The sequence below is a fragment of the Nannobrachium achirus genome, assembly GCF_963921795.1.
Source record: "Nannobrachium achirus genome assembly, chromosome: 2".
NCBI classification, from domain to species: Eukaryota; Metazoa; Chordata; class Actinopteri; order Myctophiformes; family Myctophidae; genus Nannobrachium; species Nannobrachium achirus.
Window position 1 is genome coordinate 52,280,760 of NC_137811.1, and position 17,323 is coordinate 52,298,082.

The window sequence follows — 17,323 nt, forward strand, 5'->3', positions numbered from 1 at the left end:
TAATTAGAAGAAGGGTTCAGTGGTGTGAGGTCCCCCTTTTTTGTTCTGCACCCTCTGGCAGCAGTTCTTACAGAGCTGCTTCTAATTGCTATTAGCTTATAACCCAACTCCTGTTGGGAATTAACTGAGAGAGGGAGGGATTGAGAAGAGAAGAGAAGAGAAGAGAAGAGAAGAGAAGAGAAGAGAAGAGAAGAGAAGAGAAGAGAAGAGAAGAGGAGGAGAGGAGAGGAGAGGAGAGGAGAGGAGAGGAGAGGAGAGGAGAGGAGAGGAGAGGAGAGGAGAGGAGAGGAGAGGAGAGAGCTGTGTTCTCATTTCCATTGAGCACAAAGCTAACAAGAAAGGTGTTTTCCTTGGAACGGAGATCCCCACCAGGCTGGGTTGCCTACTCAGGGCTGTGTTACGATCTGTTATAGTGCCACCATGAGGTCAATTTGACAAAGTTAAAATTCAAAGTGTGATGGTTCTTCCTTGGCCTAGTGGGAATGTGTGTGCAAAGGTGCAAGGCAAACGGGCACTACGTTCACGATTTGGGGCCACTCCCGCAACCTTTGTAAGCCAATTGGAGCCATTTGAAATGATATGAAAATCTGATATGACTACATGTGATCAAACTGTGTGCAAAGTTTCATGCCGATCGGTCCTGTGGGCCCGAGATTAGCTGTTTACAGACGGACAGACAGACAGACAGACTCACGGGAGTGAAAACCTAATCCCTCGCCTTCGGTCTTCCGGCCTTGGCAGGGATAATAATCACTCATTATAAAGTCACGATAAGCCTTCTTAGCTTTACCAGGCACAGATAGTCTTTCTGAATGGGAAAAACAGGGAACAAAGCAGTGAATAATTCCCCCCATAAACAACCAACTCTCTCCTCTTCTCTGGGAAAGCTTTCACCACTAGCACATTAAGGCCTTTCATTTGTTTCTGGTACCAATTCCACTGAATGTGGCCATGGCTCGTCACTGTGGTAGGAGTCACTTAAGAACGTGACCACTCAAAAGGTCGGCCAATTAAATGTTTACAGAGGACCTTAATCCAATACAGCTAATTCAATACAGAAAAAGACATATGTGTAATGGTACATGTAGATGTGATTATGGGGTTGTAACGGAGCGTTGAAAAACAACACAAAGGCCTTAATCAGGAGGCAAACATGTTCCGTATCCAATCTGTCCCGTTACATCAGGCTCTTCCTAGAAAGAACTTCCCCGCAAAAACAACCATGATGCATCTTGGAATTCCCTCCCTCGTTCACTTGAAGCTCAGACGTTTTGAAACCATGTGATCAAAACAAACAGGGAAACGCTCCCCTACTTTGTTGCAAATCAAGTTAAGTCTGAGGATGAGGCAGGTTGTTTATCTGTGTGACAGTCTACATCAACAAGATGACAATGAGGCTGGAAGGCTTTGCCATGTAGTGCCGTGAGCCCTGGCAGGGTTTCGTGTGTTTCAGTGTTTCCACAACGCTCCGTGAGGGGTAACAGAGATGATGGACTGCATGCTTGGAACTGCCTAATGTATGAATCTATCTCCCTATACTGTTGCATCATAACACAGGTGTTTCGGTGCTCAAAGTCTACTTAAGCCCTATATACTTGAATGACGAATAATGAAAATGGCGATGCAGTGCTCACAGTACATCGTGTTGTGAGCTTGTAGATCAGCTATTTTTGCTATTTTAAGTTCGCCTCCCTGCTCCGGTCAAAGTGTTAAAGTGTCTGTGAGCAAGACACTTAAGCCCTAAGAGCTCTAAAAGATGATTAGGTAGGCTACTACGTAAAAGTGTAAGTTTGTAGATCTATTGATAGCTTGTAGATTCTCGTCCGCCCTGATTACTTTGTGTTATGTTGGCGACACCCCTGCATGGAGAAGATTAATTATGCTTTAGGAAACTGGATACATTCAGGAACAGCACAGTGCATCTGTGATGAAGTACTTAAAGTACTGCACTACAGTATCTAGGTGTACCGATCAGTTGACATATGTCACGTTAAGTTTATTACAGTATGGCCAGTCATTTTAACATTTGGAAGGGGAAGTTGGCAGGCCAGTAAAATGGCAGCAGAAACCGTTTCTGTAAGTGGGGAATCAGAGCATCCAGAATTGAACTTTTGATATCATCATGGTTAGTAGTTGAATTATTGACATTAGTGAACAACTTTGAGGGCACATGGAATTTCTGCTTGATATACTCATCCAAATGAGTTTTATTTTAATGTGGGGCATACACCTTTGAATCAGAAAATGAACCCATATCCCAGTAGAATACCCAAGGGTACCCTGACATAATAAAGCCTTGATGTTCTGACATCTTAGGGAAACAGATTATGTTTTAGACTGGATACTGGTAATGTTATTCCCATAGCTCAGCCCATCTGATTAACTTACTTGCGCACTTACATCCAACTAACCTGTGGGTTGGAGCATTTAACACGGACAGGCTGCAGATCAACGTGCAGACACACGACGAAAGAGTGTCGTCCCTCGGCGGCCCCTGCCACAGGGGTCTGCAGCTTGTGGGAGGTGACGGCCAGCGTGGAGGTGCAGCCCATGGGCTCCAGCAGGCTCAGACTGCACTGCTGACCCAGCAGAGTATACACACTGAACTGACTCAGGCTTATAGTCCACGGAAACGCATCACCTAATGGGAGACAAAAAGGGGGTGGGGGTTAATCAGAGAGATAGGGTGGAGGTATATACAGTACTAGAATTGACAGAGTCAATTTTGACAAGTGTGCCTGCAGCTCGCTAAATGCGCGACCTCGCGCAGCGGTTCGGACCGTGAGACCATCCGCCGAGTCGTCTGCGTTTCGTTGTGAGAGGGTCGGTCCCCCTGAAAAACGCGTTCTGGCACGAAACGGTTACGTTTCGCGCGTTCGTGACGCCCCCTAGGGGTCGAAGTGGAAATGCTTTTGGGGATCCGTTGAGTATGCCACCCCCGACCTGTGGTTGAAATTCAGTGTTGACTCAACCTATTGTTTGTGATTTATGGCTATCGTTTGCGAAACGTGCCCCTCCCGCTAACTTTGGAAGCGCGTTACGAACGAACGGTACGGACTATCGAAATATCCTTTGACTATGTTTATCGCGTGGCTTTATAGATCATGTGTACCGTTTTTTAAGACATTTGAAGAAAATATGTAGGAAAACGAGCAAAAAGTGTGTTTTGGAGAAAATTCAAGATGGCGGAAAATCTATCCCTACGCAAATGGGCGTGGCCTATATCGGGAGATGCGTCTTGACCCAAGGAATCCGGGGAAAAAATAATTTTAATTTTCCGACCTACGGTTCAAGAGTTACAGGCCAAAACGTGAAGTGGGCTGTTATAGCGCCACCATGAGGCCAAATGACACTATTCTTTTTTATTTAATCCTTGAAATCATTATGAACCTCCTCTCCAAGTCTTGAAACTGTAGCCCCTATGGTTTGCGAGAGAAAAATAATTGAATGTGAGTTTTGCGATTCCCATTATAAGTCAATGGGGAAAATTAATTCACTAATAAATTAATATCAATTAAACTATAGAACCTTTCTCTTAGCAACTTACTAGCACACGATTCCCGCGTAAGCCGGTCGATTTGACATATGGCGCGAGTGTGTGGTGCAAAAACTGTGGGAGGAGTAGCGTGGCAAACTTTGGGGAATCGTATGGACAGACTTAAGTAAGTAAGTAAATATGAGCGAGAACAAGAAGTGTCCCCATGCTATGCATAGGCACACTTAATAATAAGTAGGGGTGCAAGAGGACAGTAATACAAGGGGGATCAGGAGAGGAGAGATATACAAGGGCAAAAAAGGGGGATAAAGAGTGAGACAGTAGTGGAGGTATGAGGAAATACAGAGAAAGAGCAGGGAGGCAGATGGAGAAGCAGATTGAGAGAAGCTCAATGATGTAAGGAAAGGAAAAGTGGGAGAGGAGAGAGTGAGGGCAGAGTTAAAATACAGTGGGCTAAAAATAACCCATGACCACAAATCAATCATAGTCATTATCAAAAGCTCTAAGTCAACTCAATCATCCTTTCCACTGAAGTCTCAACCTTTCAAATCAAAGCCAATTACACGGCATGCAGCAGCTTTATGGAAAACATGAAAGCGGCTCTGAACGAGGAGTGGTAGTCTTTCCCCGAAATGAGCTTCTGCACCCAGTGAGCAAGGCAGGGATCCCCATCAAAAGACACTAAGAATCAGGGTCTATTCCAAATCTTTCTGTCTGAGACAAACTGCCTGACGGGAAGCTCTTGATTTAGAGTTGCCCACCCTGGTGTGAGTTGTAGAAGTGAGGGAGGGAGGGAAAGAGTATGAGAGAGGAAAAGAAAAAAGATTGAGAAAGAGAAATAAAGAAATGGGGGGAGAGAGAGAGAGAGAGAGAGAGAGAGAGAGAGAGAGAGAGAGAGAGAAGCAAGCTGAGTTGGGAGCTTGTTCGCTAGCACGGGGCCATGAAGAGCACATTTCCCTCGCGCCGTGGCCAGCACGCTTTGATCCAGAGCATTAAACATGAGAGATGAAGAGCTATTTCAAAGGAGAGGAATGAATTACTAAAAAGCACGGGTTGTTAATTTTAACGCTAACACTGACAAGGCCGCTGATGTCACTGTTTTTGCTGTCGTTTCGCTTTTTCTCCCTCCGTCCTTCCTGAAACGTGCACATGCCCGCTGCTGATGTCATCTCAGAGCCGGGAGAGAGAGAGAGAGAGCAAGGGAAAAGAAAAAAAAGAGAAGGGTGCCCCAAGTCTTTCTTCTTCTGTAGGGTAAATACTGAGCGACAGTCTAAGTGTTGGTTATGTCAACTCCGCCAGGTGTGTAGGCCACATGTGCAAGATCTATCTCTCCAAAGTCTCCCTACTTTAGTTTGTTTGTCTTTTGTCATGGTAAATGAGGACTACTAGGTCATGGGTTTGCTCAGCCTTCCAAAAAGGCCATAATAATAATGAATTCACATGATGGAGCCTATTGCTGTTGGAATAATATCATTAATTTAGCAGTTCAGAACTCAGAATAAAGTTGGCTCCTGCCTGCTGTATTAGATCCCTTTTATTTTCTTCTCACATGACGAAGACCATTATTCCAATGGACCTGTCACAAACTTTGTTTTGCATTGTAGTTCTTATCCAGTTATAATTATTGATTCATTATCATTTCATAGTTACAGTATCATACAGTGTAACACCAGGTAAACTATTAAGCCTCTATAAGATATGTTGAGATGCAGCAGTGTGCAATGCACCTCAGACGACTCTAATCTGATATGACATGTCGACAAAATGGGAGAACGTACCTTCCTCCAGGATAGGTCTGGAGACCACAAAGGGGAGCTCTTGCAGGGGTTCCATATACTTGTGCCCAGCGCTGAGGACACTGATCTGGGGTAGGCAGACAACCAGGGTCCCCGGCATGGAGGCCTGGCTGTGGTACCAGCTGCGGACGGTTCCGGGAATGTCTCCACAGACGATGGTGCTCGGTGAGGGGAGGCTGTCATTGGGCAGGAACATGCAGCATGACTGCAGCTCCAACTGGAAGAAAAGGAGGGGGGGGGGGGGGGGGGTGGAGAGAGAAGACTTTCAGAGTCTATATCACTAGCCTAGCACAGCTAAGCAATCCACCCATGTTAAAACAAGGTGGGGATGCTATAATGCAGTTAGTTAGCTGCATTAGTGTATAGTCTGGCCAATCCAGGCTACTATATCACTGTTGTAGTATGTGTGGTCGTGGGAAGTGTGACAGTATAAAAGTGGAGGAGAAGAAAGGTAGATTAAGTATTTGACTCTTATGATTTGTTTAGTGTTTATGGTGCACATGCACAACCATATGAAAACTGATGATCCGCTGTGGTGACCCCAATGGAAATTAGTCAAAAGTATAACGGGTGTTGCATGGATAAATGAAGTGATGAAAACAACTTGTAGTCTTCACAAATGTACACCACCTCTGAGAGGGTTGTAGGATCTTAATAGCGCCTAATCTGTGCATTTCAGTTTGCTGGCTTTAACACCTTCACAACAGGCCACACAAGGCATCAGGTCAGTAACCAGTAGCCAGTAAGGACAGGAGCGGTGTTAAACCTGTCTCAGTTGTAATGGTGCTTTGTCTTTTTCCATTAGACTGGGTCTGTACTGATTTACAAGGCCAGTTAACAGGAAGGAGAGGAGAGTATGTGGTCCAAGGGGCAGACAGCAGGTGCCGCTGGACACATTGTGTGTGTGTGTGTGTGTGTGTGTGTGTGTGTGTGTGTGTGTGTGTGTGTGTGTGTGTGTGTGTGTGTGTGTGTGTGTGTGTGTGTGTGTGTCAGACGGAGAATAAGAACGTCTGGTATCCAGACCTGGGTCTGGTGAAGGTGTCTAGACAGTTTAAGTGTTAAACTGGGGCAACTGTATTGCAATGAGCCTCACTACAAAACATGTACAGAAATGCAGACAAACTATAAAACAAATATGCACATACTTGAATACACACACACACACACACACACACACACACACACACACACACACACACACACACACACACACACACACACACACACACACACACACACACACACACACACACACACACACACGTTATATGTGCTCTAACTCTACTTCTCACACTGATAATGGTAGTTAGAGCAAGAGAAAGACAAGGTGTTTTGAGAAAGGGATAGACAGCGAGAAAGAGAGAGTGAGAGTGAAGGGATTATGGTTACACATTTGGTCTCACGCTGCTTCCTCTTTTGATTACTGTTCAAAGAGCCGTTTGAAATGGGAACACTTTCACACACTGACACGTACGGCTTTGGTCCTTTTAAGAGGCTGCCTGCAGGAAGGAAAGCCATTGACGTTGCCTGGTCTGTTGCAGATCTTGGTGGGGCTAAGCTGTAAAGCAGGCAGACGCACGGAAACCTCTGGGCTTACCACTGTGACTCTGGCCTGCACCAGAGCTAATGCTGTCCTGCTGGACACCTTGGCCTCGTCACACATTCAAAACAGTCCAAATGATTCGGTCGAGATGGAATGTTACAGTCACTGTTGCCATATTTTAAATTTTTTTTTTCAAATAGTAATCAATGTGAGATACAGAGTTGAGGAAAACAGGAGGTAACGTTCAGATATGATTTAATGTAATACAAGGAAATATTATTCAAGAGGTGGGTGGTTTAAACACTACATCAGCTATAGCCCCGCAACAGCATAATTTAGAAATGACTGCAACACTGAATGATAAATGTGACGTTAACAAACACAGAGAAATATTATACTCTTATACGTTAGCCACCTCAAATGGATCATTTCAGATTACAAGTATCCCACTGTATATGCCAGCATATAAATGACCACCTGAAGCCATTCTAGGGCTCACAGTGTACCTGATGGTTGACTAATTCTGCATATCAAACTTCAAGGCTTTGATGCAATCAAAGTGAAATGGTAAATATTTAAATTGTTGCATGCTGAGAAAGTAGATATGGTGAATTGAACACAGGTTAAATATTTGAGTAATTCGGCGTGGCTTTTTGCCACACCAAAGAGTTATAGTAGCCTACTATACTCAGCTAGGAGAACGAGCCAGGAGAGCACTGAAGCAACATTAAGAATAGCTACTAACACACAGAGAGAAGTGCAAATGTTTAACTACTGTACCTATGCATAAAAAAAACATAATATTCTAATAGCATTGGCCTGTGACTTTGTAATACTTGACTGTTGTTGCCCATAGCAATACATTACCAGGGATGATGTCAGGTTTAGGCTAGCAAGACATTGGCCACATCATATGCTAACAACAGTAAGATAACATCTCACAGATGACAACAGAGGAAAAAAGTTCAACATCTGAATGGCATTTCACAGGGCATAGCGACCGCTGTTTCTACATGTTTACAATGTGTCCAAAAATGGGTTTAAATACTTCAAAGACCCTACATACTCTACTGTAACGTAATGGAAAAACAAATACATCAGTTCTAAATCTGGGTGATAGAAAACTAATCTCTGGGCTTTTAGAGTTCTCTCCCCCCCCTTTTGGCCACAGCTAAAAAACGTAGAAACAAACAGTGTAATTCACAGTGGCAACTGTGCATGAGTCCATCCAAGGGTGATGGCAGTTGACGCGTGGATAAAGTAATATTTGCTTTTCTCTTGGGTGAGGGAGTTTAGGTCAGTGATGTAGAGAGGAACAGCACTGTGCTGGGCATTCCCACACACTGGGTAGACATCAGAGGCTGTAGCCACTGATGAACATCTGACCCCATAATCAACAAGTCTCATAGGACCCAACACTGCTGTGAACTCGCAACCACTTTATAGGAAAGACATGGGGAGTAAGGGTACACTACCATTCATGAGCATCATACGAGCCGAACGGCCGTCCGGCTCGCATGATTTTAAATGGGAGTGGCTGCCCTATGTTGTGTGGTGGAGGAACCTGCAGCATCCAACCCACTGAGGACTGGCAGGTTTATCCTCCGCCCTGTTCTCTGGTCCACCACTAATACAGTAGGCCAGCATGGTTTACCTCACACACCTCTCCAATGCTTCCACTCTGTGGTCTCATGGCTCAACAGAGTGACTCACGCACTCACGCACGCACACACCCACACACACACACGCACACACTCAAGAGAGAGAGAGAGACAAAGCCAAAAGTGACAGAGATGAGAGAGTGAGATAAGCAGAGAGATATAGACATAGATACAGACATACACTGACTTTCTACTGTTTATTTATAATTGGATTGATGTCATCAAGTACATTTTGTTCAACACGTGTGTTCAATGACAAAATAAAATCCATCCATCCGCCCAAGAGAGCTAAGAACAGACGGAAGTTGAAAAGTGTGATAAATCTGGAGAGAGAGAGAGAGAGAGAGAGAGAGAGAGAGAGAGAGAGAGAGAGAGAGAGAGAGAGAGAGAGAAACAGAGAAGAAAGAAAAGAGACAATGGACACATCAGTGGCAGAGAAAGAGATCAGAGGCAAGGGAGGATTAGAACAAAATAGTCTGGGAATATCTACAGAAAGAAATTCCAGTCCTTAAATAAATTCCTTACCAAGAAATGTCTTCAGTTCACCAATGTGTTTGTAAAGGTGTCTAGTAACACATCTCACAAAGACTGAAATTCAGTTTCCCTATAGGAGAATCTGTGACAGCTGCTGAAAGTTGGGGTCCCATTGTAGCTATACTGGAAAAAACACACAAAAATAAATATGCTTTAAGTAGTTTGATGAGTGATGACAATAAACTATAGTTTTGTGGGGCCGTTTTTAGCCCAAGGAATGTTTTTGTGCAAAACAAATGCTTGCAATGGATTCAGATTCATGCAGAACCCCTAGTTTGACCCCTCACATTAAAGCATATTTATTTGTGTGTGTTTTTTCCTGTATACAGATATGCCATTTCAAAACTTCACAAGTCCTGCCATAAGCAAGACAGTAGATTTTCAGGGGACAGTAGATTTCCAGCTCTCTATCCATCTCTATTCCTCCATCCATCCTACCCTCAAGTCATCCCTCCCACCGCTGAAGTCAGGCTGTTTGTGTCCGGTCCTTGTACCATGACCATGCATCTACTCAGCATGGAAAGTCTGTGTAGTCATGACACTACTGGAACAGAAATGAGGAGAGAGAAGAAGGGGCATCAGAAGGAGAGAGGCAGAAGAGGGAAGGAGAGAGGGAAGGAGTGAAAAAAGAGATAAGGAGGTGAGGAGGGAAGGACATACAGTAAGGGGATGAGAGGGACGACAAGAAGGAGAAGATGAGAGCAAGAGGAGGGAACAAAGGGGAGGATAGAGTGATTAGAGGGAAAGAGAGGCAGGAAAAGAAAGGAGAGTGTGGGATGTACGGTATAGGGAGAGAGAAGAGGGAAGGAGAGAATTTTAGAGGGAAGGAGAGGAGAGCACAGGAAAGGAATGATGGAGTTAAGTGAATTAGAAAGGAAGAGAGGGATGGACTGAAGGAGAGACGAGATGACCAGCAGACCGGGGGGGGGGGTTAGGGTGGAGAAGGAAGCAGAAAGGGGCAGAGATGATCAGAGGAGAGGAGAAAGCACAGCAGATGGGAACAGGAGGAGAATGCAGGGTCTGTGTTTAGGGTGACGCTGAGGGGCTTAAGGTTGCACACACAGTGCACAAGGATTGACAGGCTCTCAGGGGTTACACAACACACTGGAAAAAGAGTTGTGTGCTGTGTGTGCTGTGTGTGTGTGTGTGTGTGTGTGTGTGTGTGTGTGTGTGTGTGTGTGTGTGTGTGTGTGTGTGTGTGTGTGTGTTTTAGTCCACTGCTTCAGGGGTAAAAGTTCAGCTGAGGTTCTGCAGGGTCGTGGTTGGAATTCTCCACAATTGTGTTTAACAGCTCTGTAACAGGCCAATAAACACTGCATTGGAAGCAGTTAGCCTTTGTGGACAATGTCCCCTACTGTGAGCTGACAGGTGTGCCAGGTGTGTGTGTGTATGAGTGGGTTTTCATGTGTGTGAATGTATGTTTTCACATACAGAGCATGTGTGTGTGTGCATGCCAGCAAGCATGTGTAATGTCTTGCTATAGAAAACTGACAGGTATGCCAGGTGGACCTGAAACTCGGTTTGTTCTGTCACATGCTTGGGTGGCAAAGGTTCATATTTGCACTGTGTTACTCACAAGCCAACAGTGCAGTGAGCCAAACTATATTTTTATCCCTAATAGGATAGTGGAATGTTCTTTTTTTGCCCGTTGGGGTAAACTTGTGGAAAGCCAGCTGTTCCAAGTGCGGCAGCAGGAAAATTTCACATAGAAATGGGCACAAATAATAAAGCCAGTAGTGTAATTATAGTGTGGAATATCTGTTACACAACTTTACCCTCTGTGGGGTTCAGGTCAATGTGGAATAAAACCAGTGACAGACAAACACCCTCTGATGAGAACTGCTGGGGTACTATACAATATAATATATACAGTACAAATAAATATATACAGGATGCAGGAAACATTTGTGTGTGTGTGTGTGTGTGTGTGCGTGCGTGCGTGCGTGCGTGCGTGCGTGCGTGCGTGCGTGCGTAAAAGAAAGAAGCAGAGAGAGAGATGTGTTTTTTGGGGAATCCAAATATCTGCTGAAGAATAGAAAAACTTGGTTCACTTGTGATAAGCAAACTCAGTATAGATGGCTGAGAGAGGAAATAAGGAGTGAGGACAAGAGTAGTCTTGCGTGGCCAGACTGTTGGCTCCCGCGATTTGCAAATGCTCCCGTCATACAGTCTGGGGCACCGGAAGTCTTATGATGAGTAAGGGACAAAGCGGATATGACGCACCCGCTCCCTTGGTGCAGTAGCGAACAAGCGAAGTCCTACTGGAAGCGCTGTATCTTTCAATATTTTTTTTTTTGGGGGGGGGGGCTTTGTTGTTACTTTCATGATGTTTTCAAATGTTTTCTTAAACTATACACGCATAACAAGAATATGCCGCTTGAATGACTTCCAATGGGACTACAGTTCTGACCAGCAGTGACTTCTGTAGTTCCAGACTCTATAAAGCATTCGGAGATTGTGGAATAGTTGTCTGGCTACGCGAGACTAGGACAAGAGTCTCCTGTTCTTTGATGACATCATATCCTGTCAAAGTGAAACCTAATCCTGTAAAACAGCAAATGGGTTAACTGGAACTGCTCTCCAGTTACAGTCTCCATCACTTTATGTGTGTGTGTGTGTGTGTGTGTGTGTGTGTGTGTGTGTGTGTGTGTGTGTGTGTGTGTGTGTGTGTGTGTGTGTGTGTGTGTGTGTGTGTGTGTGTGTGTTTTCGGGGGCAGGGACCATCAGTCACAGCACACTCTATTAATACACTTCAATAACAAAGGAAACACGTTCCAATTTCGACCAGGAAATCTGCATTGAAGAAAGAAAAAGCAGGCAAATCCCGTCCTTATGGGGCTGCACGTGCCAGCTTATACTATGCAAACACAGACACACACACACACACACACACACACACACACACACACACACACACACACACACACACACACACACACACACACACATACACACACACACACTTAAATGTACACATACAAACACATACACAAAGTTCACTCATACACACACATACACAGATCTTACCTCTCCCCACAAGTGATTGTACAGTCATCGGTCATCTAGAGAATAAAAAGCCATTTTGCTAAAAAAGGAAAACGTCCTGGCCTTCAGCCAACACACCTGAATTAACATCCCTCCTACTTCTTCAAACAGTGCTGTGAACCCCCTCCTCTTTTTAATATCCTCACTGAGAGCAGGCTCTGTGCTTAACACTTCCTCTGAAGGATGGCACCTGCAACAGCAAAGAACACCACTGGATGTATGAGAGAGAGAGAGGGGGGAATGCCCTACTCTGCTGGATATTGATTTACTTCTATAGTTCAGTACCACTCGCCTGCTGTCTAAGCAGCCCTTCTGTTTCACATAAGGGTGAATTCACAACCCAGGCCAGACCAACGGCTAGACTGACTGACTGACTGACTGACTGGATGGACGGCACGTTTTATACAGAGAGGTACAGTAGACAGTAAGAGCGAGATCATTTAGCGACCTACAACCGGGTTGCAACGTGGTCGGTAGTTTTCAGCGACCGGGTCGCTAAATCAACCGACCGGCCCGGTAAATCACCGACCGTGCCGCTAAATCGACCGACCGGGTCGCTAAATCTACCGACCGGCCTGCAGTTTTAGGTCGGTAGATTTAGCGACCCGGTTGGTAGATCTAGTGACCCGGTCGTAAGATTTATCGCCCCGGTCGTTCAATTTAGCGACCCGGTCGGTTGCTTTAGCGGCACGGTCGGTGATTTACCGGCCCGGTCGGACGATTTAGCGACCCGGTCGCTGAAAACTACCGACCACGTTGCAACCCGGTTGTAGGTCGCTAAATGAACTTGCCCTCTCTCATAATCAGAATGTGTGATGAGTGTGTTTGTGTGTGAGGATGAGAGAAGAGAACCTAAACATTGTAAAAAAAATTACAGAAAGTTAACTATGTATAAGCATGCATGTGCACAAACATGCATTAGGAGTTAAGTTTGCACTTGCACTATTTTAGACCCTTGTCAGATCTGACGGCTCACACACAAATGGGACATGCACATTATAAAAAAAGAATGTGAAGGGCACACTGGTGGCGCACCAGGGAAGAGCAAATTCTACATATTCTACAAAGAGAGGGGGGTATTAATAAAAGTAGGCACAATGTGAAACAAAGAGCTGTGCGTTGAAGTCTTTTTGTCCCATGTATCAGTGCATTCAATTCACTGCATTTTCAATGTGTGCTGATTTCCAGATACCCTGAAGAAGCCAGCCGAAACATTGGTTTGTTATTTGCGGTGTATATTTGTCACCCATGTAAGGGAAAAGTAATTGATATGTACGACTGCTTTTCTTTTAGTTTTTCTTTGCATTTGTGTGTTCATGTTTCTTTGTTTAAGATTCTTTTAAAGTTGTACCATGTAACTTTTTTTATAAAACAAATCTTAAAATTGTCCTAACTCTTAAATCGCTAAAGTTTTAGAACACCCACTCCGTTATTTTCAGCTTCTGAAGCCTTCTCTTTATATGTTTTCTATGATCCTGACCGGGGTCCGGTTTTCGCGCAAAAATTACGTCATCATACACTACCGGCCAATCACAGCGAGGGTTATACACTGCCGGCCAATCACAGCGCATCTTGAAGTGGGGTCGCTAGCTATCACAATAGGGCGGCCATATTTGTAGGCGCCTGTGTGTCTCTATCTATACTCGGGTGAAACACTCCGTTTCTCCGGAATGCCTGAACGCACAGGAACCAGGGACCCCTCAAAGATAGATCTCGGCGAGGTGGAGGCAGACGCGGGGGTGACGCGGGGGTGTGAGGCCCGGTCCGCGGCGAAAAACGGCCGAAAGACGCGGACGCTACTGACCACTAGTTGAGCAACTTACACAGTATAGCTTTAAGTCTGTATTTGTCCAAAACGGAAAAGCAAAACAAATAAAAATAAAATACAATAAATAAAGAGAGAGAGATGCGGGAGTGCACACAGCAGTCAAGATCCTCTGAGACTAGCTGTGAATAGCACAGAGCTCTATGCAACATAGGAGCAGACTGTGCCTCTTGCATACACTATGATCAGCACTCCAATTTCTCTTTATGAATGTAAGTCTGAATATGAATATACATGCTGACAGATAGCGGATACTGAAGAGGAAAAAAAATATGCCCAGTAGAATGAGAAGGGCCAGTGGCTTTGAGTGACAGCCTGGTTATTTAGTAGGTGACCAATGCTTATCCTTGGACTTAGTTCCTGATCCCCTCTCCTCGGTCCTTCAGAAAAAGCCAGTATCTCCTCTTACACTTTGATCTCCTACAATCACTCAGGCACTAATTCAATGTGGATGGTGGATCAGGAAGCTAGCACATGCTGTTGGGGAGTAAATAAATACTACCAAAAAGGGACAGAAATAGGAGAGGAAAAAGAAGAAAAAGAAAGGCTGAAACATATCCATTTGGAGCTCGGGTATTCTGATTAAATGGTAGGGTTGCCTGAAAACAAATTTCATTCTTCCGCTATTTGTTCCTTCTCATCTCCTCCTGGCCTCACATCACAGAGATCTAAATATGGAGCTTGTTTCATTTTTCTTTTCACATTTATTTTTTTCTTTTTAGCAGAAGTTCTGCTCAGCTTTATTCCTGATCAGCTCCTCGCTCTATCAGACAGTGCTCTAGATCCAGCCACATGTGCAGACCCTGTTTCAAATCTTTCAGTCTTAATATCCCCTTAATACACCCCCCCCCCCCCCCCCCCCCAACTCAAAAACTTCCCCCTCTGAGTTGCAGTGGAAGTGCATGATCTGTCCTGTGTAGCGTTTCTCCCCAGAGTGGAAGGGAAGATGGTTTATCTGGTTCCAGCAGAGCAGGTTCTAATAGAGAGGAAGCTGAGGGCCAAACAGACTGAGGGTTTAAAGGCCGGGCCATGTGGAAATGGCCAATATAACCACAGGAGGCTCTTAGGATCCTCCCGGCCTCGCCAGTAAATGACAGAGCAGTAAGTTAGAACAGGGACAGCCGGCCTACCCTGAAGAATGATAGCGTATCACACGAAAAACGACTAAACAAGAATATAGTTTCCATACCCGATTATGATCATAAATGACAGGCTTGCATGGTGGACAGGAATACAGGCTGTAATAGTCTGAAGAGAAACATGTAACAAAGACCAAAATAGTACGGTCTCATGCTTGGGAAGAGGAATTTACAGCTTTATTTGCTTGATTACCTTGGTTTGTACACAGGAAGAATGGACAGGTGGGTTTAAAAGCCAGCAAGTAATGCACTCTTCTTTTATCTGAGTTTTACTTGGGACACACATGACCCTTGGCATGTTTCAGAGAACCAAAATGTAAGGGCAGAGTGGGATCTCAACAAATTGCATCGTTCAGGTGCTCGAGTTGGGCAGCTAGGTAAAGTTCCTGCCTACCACTGCGGACACCTGTGTGTATTGGAGGAGACATGTGCTAGTTTACACCCTCCCACATGACTAACTGTAAGTGTAAACAGGGTTTACTTGAGTGTGGGGACAGCAATCACAAATTAGACAAATGAGTAAAATTTGGTGGATAGGGGATAAAGATTGAAAAATAAAACAATTGTGCGTTTAATTTAAAAACAGGCAACCAGACTATAGTACTTGTACAACTTTCTTTATTCCATCTTCCATCTTCCCAGATAAAATGTATTTTGCTGTGCTACTCCTCCCACAGTTTCGGTGGCACACACTTGGGCCATACGTCAAATCGACTGGCTTCATCAGGAATTGTGTGTTTGCATTTTGCTAAGAGATACGTTGCGCAAAATGCGCTCAGTGATTTTGTATGTGGCGTATCTGTCTGTGTTTACGTCATCCAATTTAACTTTTCGCAAATATGGAGATGACTGACATAATTGATGTCTGACGTTAGAGACTGATATGGAAGCCAAATGGGAAAATGCAGATTCAACCAGTATGTCCATATACCGTAGTGCCGTTTCAACTCTTCAGCATTTACGTCTCTTTTCCTGAAATGGTCTGTAAATGCATTTTTTCACAGGTTTCTTTCCCTGTTTTGCCTTTCTAATTTTTATGGAGAATGGAGCGTATTTTTGCAGAAACTCGCAAATGTAAAGACACCACTCCCTTCCCATTAAAAAGCAGAATCCACCTTCGTAGATAGATTTAAACTTTGAAGTCAGAGAAGGAAATCTACTGTCTTGCCAATGGCATGATATGTGAAGTTTTTAAATGGCACATCTGTATGGGCATTCCAAGATATGGGCTTAATATTGATCAGGGTTTTCCTTATACTAATAATAATAAATAAAAGGGACAAGGACTGACACAGAGATCTCATATATGGCCATCCATTCATCCATTCATTTATCCGCGAATACATTTTCCCCGTTGACTTGAATGGAGAAAATTCAAATGGTAAGACGGTATTCATTTGCAACCACACTTGTTGTTAACGCATTGTTATTTATTTATTTATTATTTTTACTATAACTATAATAACCCTACTCTGTATGACATCCTGACTGTATTGTGTGAAAATCTGTCCAAGAACTGGATGAATGAGCAAATTGGACTATTATTTTATATTCTAACACTTCCTTTTCTTCACGGCTTAGCTGACACACAAACCCTCTGTAACACCAGATCATTATGACAGCACTAAATATAATCTGTGTCCCTCTTGTCTAATCTGGACCCAGGCAATGAAATACACAGTCCGACCTTTGCCTTCTGCCTCTGCGGTTAGATCCGCTGTTTGGCCTGTTGTTTTCACATCGCAGCAGGGAGGCTTGAACTCATGGAGGCCCCAGCCGCGTGCGCAGGCCTCGCTGCAGTGTGAACCTGCAAGGCCAGGATCAGTTCTCTATGGAACAACCAAACAACACGTGAAATATCACTCACTCACACTCATAGAAATGTACACTTAGTGATACACACACACACTTCTCTCTCTGTGTCTACACACTAACGCAACGCATACACACACACACACACACACATGTGCGCGCGCGCACACAATACACACACACACACACACACACACACACACACACACACACACACACACACACACACACACACACACACACACACACACACACACACAAGACACAGGAAATCACCCAGAGATAGGGAGAGGAAATTAGAAACACCCTCCCAGCATCCCTGGTGAAAACATTTGCAACTCTGGAGCAGAGAAATCTCACTGGAGGGATCCAAAGCGAACGGAAAACACATCCTTTTGTTTTAAAAAACCTGATACCTCTCCAAATGTAATCTTCCTGCCTGCACCGGACGGGACACTCTCTCTTTCCTGCA

At 44.4% G+C, this 17,323-nt stretch overlaps 1 protein-coding gene across 1 annotated transcript in view; it reads right to left on the minus strand.

Annotated features, from left to right (window-relative positions):
• Window positions 1-17,323, minus strand: part of vps13b (vacuolar protein sorting 13 homolog B) — a 495,502-nt gene that overhangs the window by 251,961 nt on the left and 226,218 nt on the right. Inside the window, exons 23-24 of the mRNA XM_080748468.1 lie at window positions 5,275-5,509; window positions 2,412-2,641 (exon numbers count right to left, since the gene is read on the minus strand). Coding sequence (XP_080604594.1) covers window positions 2,412-2,641; window positions 5,275-5,509 — 465 coding nt within the window. The remainder of the gene's footprint in view (window positions 1-2,411; window positions 2,642-5,274; window positions 5,510-17,323) is intronic.